This window comes from Colletotrichum costaricense, assembly GCF_030867565.1.
Source record: "Colletotrichum costaricense strain IMI 309622 chromosome Unknown Scaffold_31.1, whole genome shotgun sequence".
Lineage (NCBI taxonomy): Eukaryota > Fungi > Ascomycota > Sordariomycetes > Glomerellales > Glomerellaceae > Colletotrichum > Colletotrichum costaricense.
In genome coordinates, this window is record NW_026848260.1 from 194,803 (window position 1) to 212,636 (window position 17,834).

The 17,834-nt window shown below is 50.9% G+C and overlaps 5 protein-coding genes across 5 annotated transcripts; 1 reads left to right on the top strand and 4 right to left on the bottom strand.

The window, feature by feature from the left end:
* Window positions 1-1,740: 1,740 nt before the first annotated feature.
* CCOS01_16511 (uncharacterized protein) lies at window positions 1,741-3,794 on the bottom strand (the record flags this gene model as incomplete). The annotated part of the gene is made up of 5 exons (XM_060464647.1): window positions 1,741-1,929; window positions 1,988-2,161; window positions 2,225-3,395; window positions 3,452-3,542; window positions 3,593-3,794. The coding sequence occupies 5 exons, from the start codon at window positions 3,792-3,794 to the stop codon at window positions 1,741-1,743; spliced, it is 1,827 nt and encodes a 608-aa protein (XP_060304783.1).
* A 578-nt stretch (window positions 3,795-4,372) lies between these two features.
* CCOS01_16512 (uncharacterized protein) lies at window positions 4,373-6,153 on the bottom strand (the record flags this gene model as incomplete). The annotated part of the gene is made up of 2 exons (XM_060464648.1): window positions 4,373-4,474; window positions 5,830-6,153. 2 exons carry the CDS (start codon window positions 6,151-6,153, stop codon window positions 4,373-4,375), a joined length of 426 nt encoding a protein of 141 aa, XP_060304784.1.
* A 3,207-nt stretch (window positions 6,154-9,360) lies between these two features.
* On the bottom strand, window positions 9,361-9,990 carry CCOS01_16513 (uncharacterized protein; the record flags this gene model as incomplete). Its single annotated transcript, XM_060464649.1, has 3 exons — window positions 9,361-9,496; window positions 9,557-9,616; window positions 9,677-9,990. The coding sequence occupies 3 exons, from the start codon at window positions 9,988-9,990 to the stop codon at window positions 9,361-9,363; spliced, it is 510 nt and encodes a 169-aa protein (XP_060304785.1).
* Window positions 9,991-11,886: 1,896 nt separating this feature from the next.
* Window positions 11,887-12,312, top strand: CCOS01_16514 (cytochrome c oxidase assembly protein cox-16; the record flags this gene model as incomplete). The annotated part of the gene is made up of 2 exons (XM_060464650.1): window positions 11,887-12,153; window positions 12,226-12,312. The coding sequence occupies 2 exons, from the start codon at window positions 11,887-11,889 to the stop codon at window positions 12,310-12,312; spliced, it is 354 nt and encodes a 117-aa protein (XP_060304786.1).
* A 2,760-nt stretch (window positions 12,313-15,072) lies between these two features.
* Window positions 15,073-15,583, bottom strand: CCOS01_16515 (uncharacterized protein; the record flags this gene model as incomplete). Its single annotated transcript, XM_060464651.1, has 2 exons — window positions 15,073-15,374; window positions 15,499-15,583. The coding sequence occupies 2 exons, from the start codon at window positions 15,581-15,583 to the stop codon at window positions 15,073-15,075; spliced, it is 387 nt and encodes a 128-aa protein (XP_060304787.1).
* Window positions 15,584-17,834: the final 2,251 nt, after the last annotated feature.

Sequence of the window (17,834 nt, forward strand, 5' to 3'; positions counted from 1 at the left end):
CGACACATTTTTACAATATAAAGGGATGGTGCCTAAGACGAGAGGCAGGTGAGCAGGTGATGCTGCTGACCTTGCTTGAGGGAAGGAGAGGTGGGCCTCTTCTTGCCCATGTCGGAGTGTGACGTCGAGGAAGCTACGTTCTTGCTGCATGGAGATGCGTCGGAAAGTCCCTGCCCACACTCCTTGGAAGCAAGCTCCGTCGCTACACGTCTGCTCTATGGTCGACCTACGGGAGCAGTGATGAAAAGCAAGCGGGAACAGTGATGAGAAGACAATCACGGAGCCGTTTCCCCTCGGGGGGGAATCGTAAGACTTCTAGGATTTCATATCTGAGTTCTCTTGATCTGGCCCACAATTCCACAGCTCCAGATCATGCGTTTCCAATGGAACGATTTCCCTTGCTCTGTTGACACCCCTCCAGATGTAGTTCGTCGTTGTTGATTCGTATTCCCATTTTATGAGTTCTCTGCGGCCCAGATTTGGAACAATATCAAAAGGAGATGGCGAATGAGAGAGTGGAAGGCGTGCTTGCCTACGAAATATCTACTTGAGTAAGCCTTCCCCGAGCATCGTCCCGAATTCCAGAGGATTCTCACTGAGCAGGACCAACTCTTGCCTCGACCTTCCGCAACGTCAATGCATTCTGGGACCAAGTATACAGAAGTAATGTGACGAGAAACGCGATTCTTCCCGTGCCAAAATGATCCCCAAAGGAGCAAAAGACGAACCCCCGGCAACCTTTCATAGAGTCAAGTGAACGTGTTCCTCAGTCGACCATTTTTAACCCTCTACCCACTGTGAGCGGAAGCCCAGTTAACATCCCCTGTTTTACATCATTGGGACGACTCGTACTGTGTTGAATATTTTCCCAACATTTTCCTTTACATACCATCTTCAGGCCTTTTGGGGGGAAAGACGTACTGCCTACGGAGTGTGTGGTAGGTCCTTCTAAGTAAGGAGCCGGTTCGAGAGGACGGGAGGGGAGGAAGGAGGGGGAGCATGGGCGATGCTTTGAGAGGCAGCAACCACCAATTGCAGAGACCCGGCCCAAGGGAAATCTAAGGCAAGAAAGGTCAACATTGAGACATGGAACTCCAGTATTCCAACGGCCGACCTGTCAACAGATCTCAGACCGATAGACGACGGAATGTAAACTATTGGATTATTCTCGGACGACTTTAAACGCAGAAATATGCAGCTGTCTGTTCGATTACACGTGCGATCTGATATCTGGCAGAAATACGAACTGGTTCAAAACGCGAGACCTTAGAAGCTAATGATTTGTCCGGGCCGCCAACCCTTTAAAATTTAGCAAATGGCGTCGACTTAACACGGTTAATGACAACTGACCATATGCATTCGTCTCTAGCGGCACCAAGTATCCCGAGATCTCAAGTGCTAGCTCTGTACGGGGAAGTGCTCTTCGAGAAACCTCTGTCTGCACTGGCTGCCTACATTCTGCCTCGGCTCTCGAGCTTCATCCCAACCTCCCCCGCTAATGCTGTAATGTCAATTTGCGCTAGAAGCCTGCTACTGGTGGCCATGCGTGCTTTGGGGCGTGCTTTGGGGTGAACATGCAAGAGGCAGACAAATCTCCATGTCAGCCATTTATACATTCATTACATCCAGAGGGGACAAGGCAGCGTGAATCTAGCAAGATACGAAACATCAACAAAATAGTTCAGAATTTCCTTCACCGGTAGTCATTTTTGTTATATGATGTCTATAATAAGTGAATTCTTACAATTTCCGCCGTGCACTTTTTCTCAGTCTTACACACATGAATAACCAGCCGCCGATGGTTGCCGCGGTCAGAGGACCACAGAAGCTTAAGAAGAGCATTAAGCTATCACGCTTCCAGATGAATGGTCTTGTCATGTCGTCTGGCCCATCTTCTTTCCAAAGCAACACTCCACTCTGGAAGAAAGTCTACCATTAAGTCAGAGGTTCATATCATGCCGGCGGTATTCGGGTAAGCCGTTCTTACTGCAACGAAAGTGGCCGGCAGAAAGATTAGTGTCGCGATCGTGATGACATGCATCGACGTCGTTTCCTTCAACGTCTTATCTGTTATGACTTGCATCTGCTTCGTGTTCTCGTGCGCTATTTCCGCGAACCAATTACCGATATGACTGGTACGCTGCTGGAGTAATCGCTCATACTTTTAGGTCCCATGTTAGCTTAAGAACGCTTTCTTTCATTCTGCTTCTGAGGGTATGTTCACCAGCTGTATGCTTTGACCAAGGGTGATGGCCAAGCAGCGCATTTGTTGCAGTCGTGTTTCCAATCTCCTCGCGATAGATTGGACTTCTTTGATGAAGTTGCTGATTGCTCCTTCACATGCAATCTTTCCGCGAAACTCGGCGGCGGCGGTGTGACTGTAGAATGTGCAGATGTCATTAAGGACACCAATATCAAGTTCCAGAGCTAGAGAAGCTCGATGAATGATTTCAGAGTGCTTGTGCAAGGTCTGCACGTCTTTGAACCGAAACTGGTTGAGAACCTCCCATGTGTCTGGCTGGGGAGGCGGTGAACTTGTGTCCGTAGTACAAGCAGTGCAATGGCCACCGAGCTCCGGATCCGTCTGTTTTGGCTTCTCCTGTCTCAGCCAAGAGCTCAGAGTTGAAGACGTCCCGTTTGCCACCCGGGATAACATCGACATCTTGTTCTTCTCAGGGTCAATAGTGGTGGCCAAAGTGCCCGACATGGATTGACTGTGCGAGTACATAGTTTGGCTACGGGAGTCTCTCAAAGGCTTTGGGTACGCACTTAAGAGGCTGGACTCCCTGTCAATGAGATCATCGACAATCGCTTTGCTGGCTGGCGTTACAATCGCTCGAATCCCTGCCTCGGTCTCGTTGATGAACTGTCGCCAATTCTCATCGCACCAGCAGAGGTAAACCAAGTGAGTAGCTAATGACGCCTGAAGATAGAGAGAAACATCTCCATCTTGTGTTTCAGTCTTGGCTGGAATTCTGAGGAGAGGGCTTGTTTTCTTGATCCGGTCTTCAAAAACATCGTCTGCCTTGACGGTGAACCAAAAGGCCCGTCCAGTTTCCACGTCGAAGGAGTGATAGTTCGCAACTTGACGAATCTGCCAGTCCCAGACCCCTTTGCCACTTTCGGAAGATTCGACGGAGCGGAGAAGATAAGACAGTTGTATTTCGCGACCGGAACGGCCGATCTTAGGAAGCTCTGGGAGGCCTTCAGTGAGACAGTTGAGCGTGTCGCTGCCTTTGAACTGAGCCAGACAGAGATCGAGAGGCTCGCTCTGTCGTCCGAAGGCGTGTACTGGCTCCAAGAAGGAGGGGTTAACTTGGTGATATGAGCAAACTAATTTGAACATATCCATAGAGCAACTCAACGGCGATCTCGAGTTATCTGCGCTAACAAAACTTTCCGTGGTGGTCAGTAATTTTCAACCAAGGGTTGAAGGGGTATCATAGCTTACACGTGACGAACGTGCGGGTCTTGATCACCGCGGTGCAGGTGTGACCAAAGGGTCTCCATATCCCAAATGGCTTCTTCCTCATCAGGGAATTCTACTGACATCAGATCAGGAGCCTAAATAAGAAAGTACATGGTTTCTTACGATTTCGTCTTCCAGTCTCCCAGAACGTTATCACAGATGCCGCGCGGTCAAACAAGGAGCACTCCCTCTCTAGGAGGCTTCTATATTGCCGTTCACCGAAGAGAGCTTCATGAGGTTCTTGTTTCCTGAGCTGTACTTGAGGATATTCGTCGGAATTACGGCAAATCTCCGTGAACCGATCGTACGCGTCTTGTGTCTGCATTTTGAGAATGAGGGTTTCACAAAACCGATACACAGGAACCTGAGGCAGGATTTGGACACAGCGTCTACAATAGGTGTAAAGATAACGACAGTAGTCGGCACAACCAGGGGGTCTTCCTTAGTATTCTGAGAATGCGTCGCCTGTGGGCCGAGCCTCAGGAAGATGGATGACATTTAAGTCTGAAGAAAAGTACATGCAATAATTCCATTTCGGCCCGGGTGGCGGGGTCGCTCAAGATTGTCAGATTCTCACTGGCTAACGCATTCGGTGTTTGCCTTGCAGAGGTGCACACCTCGAACACCGCCTCTCGCACATTAGCAGCACTGGATTCATGTAGTATTGTGCCTTAGGTAACGTAGTAGACATCGATTACTGAAAACCTCTCTGCTTATGGACTTAATGACCCGAATAAATACTCTCCCTTCATGAGGCTTAGAATACCATATCGTGCGTCCGGGCGTGGTTTAGGCAAGAGACACGTCCGGTGCTTGATTGCTGTCTCTAGAGCCTAGCCTGAAACTAGCCTAACCTCGGTTTCTTTTTTTTTCTTGGTATAACCAGATGTTGAACGTCGTCCTTTATGTCGCTTTGATTAGTTTTGAGTAGCCCAAAGTCTTGATATACTGGGTTACCTGAGTGATTGCTATTGTGGCCGTTATCACATAGTCGCCATCCTTAGACTGTCTAACATTAGCTATATCTCCACTAGAGTCTCCGTCTGCCTCTTCTCTACCACTGTTGCTGATCATCATGTCCTTTATCTCTCCCTCTTTACCCTGCCTCAGCCTCTCTACCGTCTATACCTATTGTCTCCGTCTTTCTCTTTGTCCCCATCTCTCGGCCTCTATGCATTGTTTCCGTAGGTATTCTCGTATATTGCCCTTATTATCTCATATAGAAGGATGAAACATGCTTACTGTGAGGCTAAAGTTGCCCGCGCCTCGAGTGTTCTGGAGCCAGGCCTCAAGAGCATCCCTCCGAATTCTGTATCCATTGATGGTCGAGACTATCATTGCGCGACCGATTCATTGATTCCATGCGGGGTCCGATTCGAGAGAAGACCAACAACGGCGAGGCACATTTGAGGAATGACAAGAGCTGAGCCCCATAATTAAGTGTTGAGTCGCCTCGAGGCTCAATGCAGGCTCCCGTACTGATCACTTCGCCACCGGTCCGGAACGGACCAAATAGGGGAAGGGGGGTTTGGAAGCCTACGCACCGCCTGATATTAACAGGACACGAAAGCACGTCAACTGCGACTTCATTGGTCGCCTGATATCTCACCGGCTGTGATCGGGCGCATTGCTTCGGCCGTCTTGGGGCTTGTTGGATGTTAGACAAAACCCCGCTTCAGCAGGCTGGCTCAGCTGGTCAGCGTTACCATGCACGGCACTTCTACCTGCATCAGTTGTCTCACCGGTAGGTTCAGTGATAACCACGGCACCTGTCTGTTGTCCAATCAAGCAGATTGTTGCAGCACACCTCCGCCATCGCTGACTTGGTCTGGACCGCTCCTATCGTCTGTGTCAGCTTCGTGAAATAGATGCCTTACCGCAAGCGACAGGCGCTCTCACTCGAGCTGATCCACCCGCCAAGATAGCCTGCTCATACAGAGTAGCATAGCGTACCAGGTTCTCTTGAGGAAGTAGAAACGGAATGACTCCAAAGGATCTGATACTCCTACCTTTGAGATGAGGGCAACATGACTGACCCTTGAGGAATTCATTATGCTTGGGAAAAGGTGGCAGAAGGGGCCCTCTTATTTAAGTGATTCAGTTGGATCATGGATCGTAGATTTTCTACGAGGCAAATCACTAGTAGAGATGGTAGATCATGAAACGATTTGATATGTTATAGTACCTTGATCCTGACTTATTGTAGGTAGTGAGAGGTTTTATGATAATGATGTGCTATAGTCCATGACTTCTCAGTCTAGCTTACTCTCAATACCACCAGCAAGCAACCATGGGTTCCAAATTTCCTCCTACTAAGCTAACTCACAAATGAGGACACGAACAAGATCGAATATACTTACGAACGTCCACCAGCTTGGTTCGGGCGTCACCAAAGGATCGATCATCCATGGATCATTCTCGTCTACCCAATTTTGTGCCGAATCCTGAACCTCTTCGAGAAAGTCCAGAGCCCCCAAAGGCTTACTTCTGTCCATATCAAAATCTGAGTAGTAGACTTCATTGGACCTGCGGTCGCCGCAGCTATAAGACTTATGAAATTTAGCACCAGGCTTCAAGCAGATACCATAGTCAATGAGATAGATTTGCGTCAGGTCGTATTGATACCCGTTGCCCACGGCTTCCAAAAAGTAGCCTCTGATATCTTTCTGGTTCATGAGAGACATTACCGATTCTCTACAAGAGCTGAACATCCAGTAGTAATCATATTTGAAGACCATACCGCGGGTTCACGTCAACTCTGCCCGAAAATCGGGACTGGTGGTTTCGAAAGGGAAACGAGGAGGCCTTGGTATGGCCGCCTCCTTATCTTTCCAAAGCTGATAGCAGAGGAGTCTACAGTTGAAGCACACGGCAAATGCCCATTCATCTGTTTTCTGTTGCCAAATTTGACCGGTCGTTGATGGGGCTGTTTCGTCGGCGGAGCTGCTGTCCACGTCTGGCGTCCCTTGTAATTTTTGACTGTCAGAGGTCTTGAACATCTTGTTCCCGGACCTTTTGTGTACGCAGTCTTTGATGGCCTACTTCAATGCCGTCTGAGACTCCTTAAACGCCAGCCAAATATCAGCATCAACGAAATGCATTGAAGACGTGCCATGCACCGAGAATTGTTTGCAATCCCTGGGCGTATGCTTTGAGGATTCCAAAAGTTCTGGAGATTTCCTAGCCTTTTCGACTGCATCTTGTATGGCAGCTTCCTTCTCCAAAGTTCGCGGCAGCTTGGCAAACAGTGGCTGCCCTTCAGCGTCTAGCTGATACAGAGCTTGTTCCTAGATGAGGAAACGCAATTCAAGAGGTAGTTGTGGGAACTTGTGGAATATACCAGCTAAGTTGGCTGTCTTCAACGGTGTTGCGGCACTGCTTTGTGCTGATTTCGGATGGGATTCCATCTTGTGTAGTTGTTTGATTCTTTGGTGCTATTGATTTGGGGGAATGGGGGTGGATTGCGTAGTAAGTTTATGTTTTGTCGTCCTGTCTCCTTGAGAATGTAGCAGGGAAGAAAAGAATGGTAGCAAAACAAATGGCGTAAAAAGTTTCCAGTTCTTATGCTCATCAAGTACCTTGATGATGGGTTTGGCAAAGCGGGTGGCGGGATAATGTGGAAATGTGCTGGTACCACCGAAGTCGTCCTCATAAAAGCCAGACTTTGAGCAGCATTTGGCATGCAGCAGGAGTGTTCTGATTCTTATCCGACTGATAAGCCTGTGGTAAGCTCATGTCGCTATGGGTCTGAGAGGGAATCAAGGGGTAGTGGAAATATCATGGCATAACGTTTCGAATGCTGAACCGATTCTTCAAGTTTGAATCATTGAACACTCACATACAAAGTGAACATATCATGATGAGGGCTACCTAGAAACGGATGTTCGTAATAGATGTGACATAGGCCTCCTGACTTCAAGAGCTTAGAAGTGGTGATTGAAAGCCCTGTTACAAGAAGGAGACTTTGAAACGTTCACTGAACGGGCAGTGTCAGGCTTCACCGAGGCGGACATTGCAAGAGCAAGACAACACAATTTGGGCAAACATTTCTCTTCAAACGTCGTTCGAAATTCAGGTTACCTTGCTTCCGGTATATCAATTCTTGATCAACGCAAGGTGTGCACAAAACAGTCTAACGATTATAGAGGTTGAAAGATTATTAGGCTTATCGATGCTGCTGGGGAACGACATGTTATTGAATCATGATATGTGACAGTGAAAACCTCGATTTTGTTAGGGATCTGCTCCACCACGGGCCATCACAGGCGTTCGATTGACATCGGACGGTGGGCAGATAATGCAGGTTCACATGTAAAGCAATCGACCGACAAGTCGGTCAAGTCGTAGGTATTTGCTGTCGCGAATCCGAGCAGCCATGAGAGCGGCTTCCCGTAGCGTTGAATCAACTTCCTGTAAATCTGACAGCAACTTCAATTAGACATAGATTAAAGTGGTTTGATGCCAGTTATAGCCCCCCCCCCCCCCCGCGCGCGCTTACATATAAGCCGAGATCGAAGACCTCCTGTCCGACATCAGTATCCCATGACTTGTTTCCAGTACATGATCTTGCCCAGGTGGCAGAAGCCAGCAGATGAGATCTGTCCAAAGACGCGTCGGATTCGCAAGGAAGAAAAGCACCATCCGAAGTTTCTAGTCGAGGGCGACAAAAGATCCATGGTCTTGGACGGTCCGGGCTCAGTCTGGCCATGGCGTGATCGTCTCAACTCGTCCCGACGGCAATCTCTGATCCTCCCCTCGGAAAGCAATGACTGATAGCTGTTCGGGCCGTCTACGCAAATCTTCTGACAGTTGTATGTTCGAGAATCACGTGCAATGTTTGAGAGGAGTGCTGCATAGTAGCGCGTTGTCCGTGGATCTGCCGCAGATTCTGAAACAAACCCTTTTCAAAGGTCCACCTGTCATGGTTTGAACCTTTTCCATTCCAGCCCTTTGATCAGACAAGTTGAGATTTCCATGACACAGGATTGCTCCTCTGTGAACTTTCAACTTTGACTCGAGTTCTCTCAGAAAGTTTGCTTTCCGTCGGCAGAGGGGAGGCATTTACTGCCCACCCCGTAAAGTTGGCTGGTGGACGTGTCTAAGCCGAACTGTTGGGGCGGTGTTTCTGAGTTCAACTGAGCTGGTTTTGTTTGATGTGATGGGGTTTCGGGACACGGCACACCCCTGCCATGGTTACGGGTCCCTAGATTTGGAAATACGGGCATTGTAGCCTTGCAGCGCACACACACGGACTCGGATTCACCTTGCTTACGTTGCCTTATTGAGTCTGGATTGAAGGTTGATCTGTCTAAAGTTCGAGCATCGGCTTCCCAAAGTTGTCGATACCGCCCCCTCACGATATCAGTCCAGCCGTCTAGTGACGTGAAAACCTTAAATAGGTTCAAGAGGTCATGGCCATCGCAGCAGCGCGTCAGTTTAAAGTTAGCAGAGTACTCTGACTCGGCATTGGCAGGACCGTGAAGTTATGACTTGCCCAACAAGCAGGTACCGCGTCAAGGCCTCATGAGAGTCCTCATGGCCGAATGCGTATTCTGATTGCACATTTTGATCAAATGTGTTCGATGATGGCAAATCAATTAAATTGGTATGTCGAGATCTAACAGTTTGAATGAGGGGCTCATGGGTTGATAGGCCTCACTCCATAATTGTATCTCAAGTGAAAGAACAATGCTTGGACCGTCTCGCATCGCGGGGTCCCGTTTTAGTTTTTTGAACGCCTGTGTATCACACACCCGTTCCTGACCGTTGGATATGCTCCCTCCTCCTGGACTGCGCTGATTGCTCGCTTCTTGCTCACTTCTTTCTAACTCCTCTCATCTTTGATCGTTAATATGTTATGCGTTAATCATTCATGTAGTTGCCTCAGTTTTTCACTCTCGAGTCCCGGGCCGGCCGGCTGGCCCGCTCGACTCGGCGATCGCCGTGGGTGGGCCGGGGGGTGGATGAACCCCATCGCTCGGCCTCGGAAAGTAGACCATCTTTAATGGAAGCGCCTCTTTTTGATGCCTGTGACGGTAGAATGTGAGATCTTGGGAAGCTGATTGTAGTCCAAGGGCTTTCACATACTGCGCAGAGATGACATCTATCGCCAAAGCGGGAGACTGTATTGTGGCAATGGATGGAGCCCTGCAGAGTGTCACGTGAGTCAATTGAGCGCACTATATCACGACCTTTGAGAAGACATACGTAGTAGTTGGAGCAGTAGTAACCCATTGTGAAGACTGTGTTGACGTATGGAGACCGGAAAAGGGAAGATGTTCAGAAGACGTTGAAGTGGTTGATATGGGCCAAGTAGTAGAGTGGATCGCGAAACGTCGAAGGGATGGACCAGCCTGGGTACGATGGGAGATATGAGCAGATCTTTCTGATGTTCGTGGGACGTCAAAGAATGCCAAGTCGTTTGAGCACTTGAATTGAAATGGAGGAGAAGGACTTGGGAGAAACTTATACATGCTCCAAACGCCACCAACGCCCAGACGCCGGCAATGGAGAAGGTCCATTAATAACACACGCTCTTGGCTAGTCCGGCAAGTTCCTTTGCGGCAGCAGAGTAGCAGACCACTGCCACTTGCCTTGCTTTGCGTAGTCCGCCTCAACGAAACGAAACAAGCCTCGGAGACCGTGACACCTATCCAGGGCTGCCCCCTTCAGGAGCTCCTAGTCGGCTTGTGGCCCGACAGGCAAGCAGAACTAAGCCTAAAAATCATCCGACGAAATGGCTTTCAGTGTGTCATACAGGGGGGATGGAGGGGATGGCCGGGCCAACTTTCGTGAAAGAGCTATAAGCACTGCCTTGGACACCATGTGTAGTGTAGCAAAAGGGCGAAAAGAGGGTACAGTGTTGAAGGCCTGCGGGCCAAGTGCTACGCTGTGTTGGGCATTGGGCCAAAGTTTCCGCTTGGTCAGTGCTCCTCCGGCACGGTTCCCAGCTTTCCGGGAACCCAGAGTGCCCCTTGGTCCCCTTGGCCTCTTTGTCAGTTGTTGCCGCGTGTTCCTACTTGCCAGTTCTTAGCTGGTGCTGCTGGGGCCCATCCAGTCTGAGGGAGATAGCGCTTGTTTGTGTTTGTGGCAGACCGTGGGGCTTGTCTCTGGACAACGGGTGACGACCCGACTCACGACGTCTAGCGTTGGCGGCTCAAAATGACGAGAAACAAGTAGGCAGGACAGTACCAAGACATAAGACGTGCCACCGCTAGGGAAGTTTGCGGGGAACATCGCTGGGCATGGCTGGTGGTAGTTGGGGGCGAAGGGCGTTCGCTAGGCGTGCTTAGTTTCAGATGAGACCGAAGTGCAGAGTATGGTACACAAAGTAAGGTAGGGACGGAGTGGCTCAGAAGGGTACGTGTACGGTCTCTTGGAGAGCGGGTCCGCTCGCATGTGCGGCATGGCACCAAGATCAAGCGTATGTACGGATATGCTATTTGTGGTGATGACAGTTGGTAACAACGGTAGGTTGAGCCTTGCTTGAGGTTGATGGAGAACAGGGGACCCTCTCCCCGGCGACGAGTTATGCGGATGGAGCTGGTCGAGACCGTTCGGAAGGGTTCCACGTCAGCAATTCAATGATGCTGAGTCGAGATAGGGCTATAAGCTCCATGAAGGATTGTCAAAACTGTGGTTTGATGATCTCATTCATAATACGGGTCATGTCATGGAGGCATAGGTACATGGAACTCAAGAGACTTTGGGGGCCCCAGGAGACTAGATCGGGACCAGATACCATGCGGCGGGTACCTTACTTCACCCTTCCTAGGAAGCCGATAGACCGATGCGGGCCGCTACGGCGCCTCGAGGCGCCGGCTAATGTCTTGGAGTTCAGGTGAGGCAGGGTTGATCAATGTACAATGAGTTTGGGTGTCTTTGATGACAACGAGGGTCTCTGACTATGCTTATAAAGTTGACGAGAGAGATGTGAAAGTGTATTGAACTTGATTGTTCAGTGTGATGAGTGAGTGGGTGAACGAGAGATCCATATCCGTGAGTGGAGGAAAGATGAGTAAGCGGACCGACGATGAGATGGGCTACGAAAGGTTACGTAATAACTCCGGTCCGACCAGATGACATAACGCGACGCGGCACGTGCGGACAGGCCAAGGCAGGTGGGGCCTCTGGATCCGAGCTCAAACTCTCTTGGGAGCTCCTGGAAACTTTCAGCGCAAAGCTCAAGTTCCCTCTCCTGGTGATTTTCGCATCATCTTAATCCAGAGTCAGACCACTCCATGCTGCACATTCGCAACGAACAATTGAAGCAACTGTCGAGAGCCCACGATACCACCATCGGCCGAGTGAACAACTTCATCGGAAGTCAATCAGTCCGAGTCCCATAAACCAAAATACTCCGATTGGGCGTCTAATTACATCGCATCGTCATCTCTTCTTGTTAGACGTCACTCAACATGGCCGTATTCGACAGCAAAAAGTTCCAATCCTCGGCGGCGACTAACACCTTCGCCGCCAAGTACCGAGCGCAAATGGCTAAGAGGCCATTCCTCCTATTCGGTCTGCCTTTCGTGGCCGTTATGGTTGCCGGTTCATTCGTCTTGACGCCAGCTACAGCGATCCGCTACGAAAAGTACGATAGAAGGGTGCGACAGGTTACCAGGGATGAGGAGCTGAACATGCGTCGGTCAGCACGCAAGGTGGACATGAAGGAGGAATACTACGTAAGTCATAGTGTTGAAGCAGCTTGGCGAGAAGTTGGACATGTATGGAGCAGGACTAACTGAGGACAATAGCGACTTGCGGCCAAGGACATCGACAACTGGGAGCAGAAGCGTGTCAAGCGATTCGCCGGCGAACATGACGGCATCATTGGCGAGTAGAGAGGCCATCACGATACGCCTTGCATCTCGATCGACTCGAAGGCTACGATGCGTTGGCACAACTTCGAAATGCCAGGCTTGTCAACATGCGTGCATCGAGATGGGATGAATAAACGCGTCGATGAAAAAAATCCCTTTAAGCAAGGAAGTTTGTTTATCAATCACGGTCACGATCGTTGCGGCCAACTCCCTCGCTCAGAGTCTCGGCCCAAGCAAGAACGCGACCGCGGCAAGGCGCTTGTTGTGGCAGAATTGTTGACGAAAGAATGTGCACATCTTCATCTCGGCAGCGTCTGACCTTGATCAATGCGCACAAAAACAATCAGCCACTTCGTGCCCAATCCCCCAAGCCACCAAGGGTTCAAGACCAGCTAAGCGTTGCCTTCAACGTCACTTCCGAACCCCGTTGTCAATCATTATCTGGCAGGTCTCATGCGGCCGCCGTGGCTGCCGTGGAACGGGACGGGAGGCATGCACAAGAAGATCCCTATTAGGGGGAGGCGTCGGACCGTCGTTATTGGGACAACCAAGATGCACAACATCAGGGCGGCTCCCTTGGGCGCTTGCACGCGGGATGACGCACCCACGGGTCGATCTGGGGTGGCCGCAGTGAGCGCGGCCACTCCCTGTTGAATGCACGAACATGAAACAACTGTCTTGATCCATCAGAGACACGATTGAGAAGCTGGGAGCTTGGAAAAAGTTGGTGTTATTGTTAAGCTTGGTGCTGGTGAAGCAAGCCCCTATGCACCGGGAAGAGTGACGGAGCGCATGCTGTCTCCCTTGGTCGCCTCACAACGCGCTACACGCGAAGGCGCATTCCAGGTACAGGCTGACGCTCAAGTTCAACATCATGCATGTAAAGCAAGTCTCAATCGATATCGACTAGTAGCGTGGGAATACCAAAATTTGGGTCATAAAACGTTCTTCGGCATATAAGCTGAGTGCTCACATATTCAATGCGCAAGACAGCGGTGCCTGCCCTGCATCCTCTGGCCATCGGAAGCCACTGCTTGGATCTGACGACGTCAATGGATGGGTGAGGTCCCATCACGATCGAGGTGCTGTCGTTCTGAACGAACTACTGGTGAAATGCAACGGTTTCCTTGTCGCACGCATCAACTTCAGCCTCTGCCGAACGAAGCTGTCAAGCAAGCCACGGCCCTAGTGCGGGAAGGGGTGGCTGTTCCGTTTCAAAACGTCTTCGTGTTCTCATCGGGCGATCAAGTCGCACCATGAATCCAAGAGCGAGATGAGGAAGGAAAAAATAAGAAATGCGCGGATAGAAACATTCGCATAGGTCACTCAAGGGCCAGTGGCGGAGATGTCACAGAAAGATTCAGGAGGCCCAGCGTCTCAAGACCGGAGTTGGTACCACAGTCGAGGGAAACCAAAAAGAAGAAGCCTTGTCGATCGGGATCGACGGGGCATTGCCATGCCGTCACTTCGTTCCCACCACGCCCCCATAGTATGAGCCCGGCAGGATGGTCCTGATGGGGGTCCGCGGGCCACTTTGTCGACTTTTCTGATGGGAACGAGAGCACGACATGTTGGACTCGATGAATTCCAAAGGGCTGAATGACTGCGCGAGGTGTGCAGGGGCGGCGGGTGCGCGGAGAGCGTTTGTGGGAACGAGCTAGTTTTCGGCCTGGCAGCTTCTCATACGGGCGCCCGCGGAACGAATATCCGTGTTTTTTTTAGTAATAATAGTAAAAAAGTAACCCTGTCTGTCATCATGTAGCTTCTGATAGAGTCATCAGTTAGTCTGGTCGAGTCACCGAATAGCCTGACTGTATTCCTGGGATCGAAAGCCCCCCGTTGATACGGGATGCCGTTGGCTGAAGCGAATGGGAGTTCTTTGTGGCGCAGAAACGCCTTCGGTGAGACCAACAGGCCGATAACGCTTACGATTCGTTTGCGTGGATTGCTGACGCAAGGCTGTACTCTGGACCGTATCATGGTAGCGTGGTGTGTGCCGCGCAGCCTTGGGAGAGAAAGCCGAACTATCTCCTATTCCTGGGCATCATCACGAGACGATGCGTGGAGGGAGTGAACCGTGGGCAGGTGAGTCGGTCTCCGCTGGAGAAGTCTCAACTCGAAACTACGGATATAGTACGTCGAAGACTTTTTTTGGTCCGGCTTTTTTAGAGATGATTTCGCGTCTTATTCTTCCCTTGCAACGCCCTTCCGATTCACCGGGAATATACACAATCCGAGTCTGAGCATCACCAAGTGGGACTTCTTGGCAAAGGCCATCAGAAAGTCTCCCAACAGCCGGAGCGGCGGGGGGGGAGGAGGAAATGGCGAGATATGGAAAGGGAGGTTGAAAGATAATCTCATGATTGGGGGAGGAAGAATGCTGAGCTGAAGAAAGAGGGTGTGCGCGATGAGACGGTCTGGTGGACTTGGCTCAGGCGGTAAACCTCCAATAGATGATTGCGAATTGCTTCTTGGGCTTTCTTGGAGACTCGGACACCACCACCACCATTAGACCGGTTCTTCCAAAGGACAGCAAAATTACGAGATCGTGATGTGAATGAAGGGCGAGACCACTCCCTGAATCTCTCGAGGGGGAGCTGTTCTCGCTCTCAACGACGCGACTGGGAGATCGAGATGGAAGTTGGTGCTGTGACCTCCTCGGGATGCCTCCGGACCTAGTAGTCCCCCCAACCTATCGAAATCTATTGAACAGGTTCTTGGGAGGTGCATCACGATGGGAGGATGAGGGGAAAGACATCAGCTGAGCAAGCTGCGAACTTGCTAGGATGATGGATCCCCCCCCGTTGGTGGGTTGTGGACTTTGTGGTTCGGAGCTAACCAAGATTCTTGCCAGGGATGGTAATGAGGAAGTGCACCCTTTTTCCTGGGGGAAGAAGCTGCTTGATCAGCTGGAAGTGAGGGGTCAAGACCGGATGGCGTCGGATGCTGTAGGTAGTGTAGCCCGGTGGGCGTGGGGGAAACCCTACCGAAGGCCGAACGGTGTTTGGAAACAAGAGAGTCCCGACGGAACCGGATTGCCAACAATAGTAGGTCAGGATGAAGGAGCAGGGCAGGTGGAAATGGTGAGCTGTCAGTCGGCATGTGAGACTCATTGCGGGTGAAGACCATTGCATGCAGGATATGCGATGACAGTTGGCAGCGGCGGTTGCAAGAAACTCAAAGAAATAGAGTGTTTGATGAACTTATCCTGCTGGCCATCTCGGTTCACCCACGCATGCGAACGGCGGCTGCTACCGATTCGTCGTCTTGGAAAAAAGACCGCATTTCGCATTTCTGATATCTGACCGCTTCTTTCATCACGCAAAAGAGAAAGAGGGGAAATCTCGTCTGTTCCAATGCTAGTGTGACAAGTTTATCAACGGATCTCTGCACCGTTTGCCTTTAGCTGCAGGAACACGATGAAGATGGCCGACCGTTCGCGGCTTAGTCTCCCAAGCTCCATCTCAGGTACCATCACATCAGACCAGAAGACTTGCATTCGCTTCCGCAGTACAGCGGATGTACTACCAAGAGGAGTGTGTGTGGTGTGTGTGTGTGTATGTGTGTGTGTCCATTTTGCCATCCGCCGCGCGCCAATCCTAAAGAGGCTCAGACGGATGCCCATCGCACTTAGAAAAACATCTTGAGGTTCGTCAGCCACTCAGCAGCTGCGGCAGTGGCTTGTCGTTCTTTTCCCTCCTCTCCTCAAGTTCCCAGTGCCTCCCTCCCTTTTCCCACTTCCGTTCACGCTAGGCGGCAGCGTTTTGCAGCGTTTTGCACTCTTTGGGCATGGCTTAGGTGGGATCGTCGACGTTTGGGGGGAGGGGGGGGGGGGTTTAGATCAGGATCAGATCAGGCGTGTCCTGCTGAACGGTCACGGTATCGGGTCCGTCAGCAGCGTCTATCTTTCCGAGGCAAGGGAGAGAGCAATGTAGAAGGTGGTAGGTTGAATGGGCGTTGAAAGGACGGATGATGGTGGTGCCCCTGTCTCGGTCCGACATCGCGTTTCTCTGAATCTCTTCTGAAGGGGGAAATTCACGGCCGTTGATGAGCATCCGTAACCGCATGGCATAGCATTGGCGACGGGGTAAAGATAGGCAAAAAAAAAAGGGTCCCCCGATGCACGATGCGGGATGGAAGCGAGGGCATCACGCAGAAAAGACTCCGCAGAACAAGTTGCAAAAAACCATTCCAGGATCAAGCAACTCAAGCACAAATGCGTAACTGGGATTCGAAGCGGTGGGCAAAAAATCAAGGAGTGTTCCAAGGCGATCAGTGGTCATCGCAGGAGCGCCTGCGCTGCTGATCAGCCACACCAGCAACGACCAGGAACCACTTGATCGGTGATCTTCACCGGCCGATTGGCTGTCAATTCGTCTTTTTCGGAATCAGCTTCTCGTTGGCTGACGGGCCCTCTTTCAGGCTTCATCCCACGTCCTTGTCGTGCTTGTATGACTGTTTGAGAATGGGGTTATATTTGCAGAGGAGCTGGAGAAGCAACGCCACACATGCACATACACACCCCCACCTCCTCCCCTCCCGTCGGTGTAGGTGTGCGTCCAGGGCCGCCTCCGAGATATCAGAGTTGGATGGCGACGGGTCATTGGCTACGTGGCTGCGTGCCTCGCCGGCAGGGACGGGTCCAAAAATCGGGTGTTCACGACATTGCTGTTGTGGTCGTACGTGTAAAGCGCAAGACATCACCATCCGGGGGGGACCGGCTCAGCGAAACGAGAAGAAAGCAGTTGCTGTGCATCCATCCGGAGAATATACTTACAAAGTACGTACGCAAGCGGGATCACGAAAAAAAAAAAAAGTGCCCCAGCTCTTTCTTCTCAGGCACCTTACCGTCAGACGAATGCCCCTTGGCCCCGTTCAAAGTTTACAGGTTCACTGGGAGAGACATTATCGCGATCAGCATCGAAGATTGCAATTGCAAGAGATATGAAACACACGGCCTCGCGCCTGTGGAACGTATCTGAAGCCGTAGCGTATCCTTTGGGATCACCTTCTGGCTTCCATTCGATTAGAAAGCCCTGACAAGCCATAGAGGACACGCGAGAGGCAGATCAAGCGGTAGAACGAACGAGCGTGGAAAAAGATCAGACGGCGTTGACATTGATGAAATTCGTTATGCTTCCCTTACTACGTAGGTAGCGTTCAGACGGAAGAGATGAACGGATGACGTATCGTAACGTCGCTGTCAGCGCCCGTTTGGGAGCGTGCCCTCCGCTGATCTGCCTGAGATCCACGGCCACCTGCTGTAAAAGGTGCCCTTTCGTTGAGTTAGTAATGCTCTTCAGAGCGTGGGACGTGCCCGCCCTTCCGGATACTTTGGTACGTATCGTCATTCATCGTGGCCTCGAGACTGAACTTGGGGAGCTAGATAGAAGCGAGCAGTTATACCTATCTACGTACTTTCCGGGTTCCTTTCAGGCTTCCAGGGCCGAGAGAAGTCAAGAAGAGAGTTTCTTGACCGGGTGAACCTGGAAAAGCAGCTACCCAAGGGCTCACAGGAGTCACAGGCTGACCAACACCGCCTT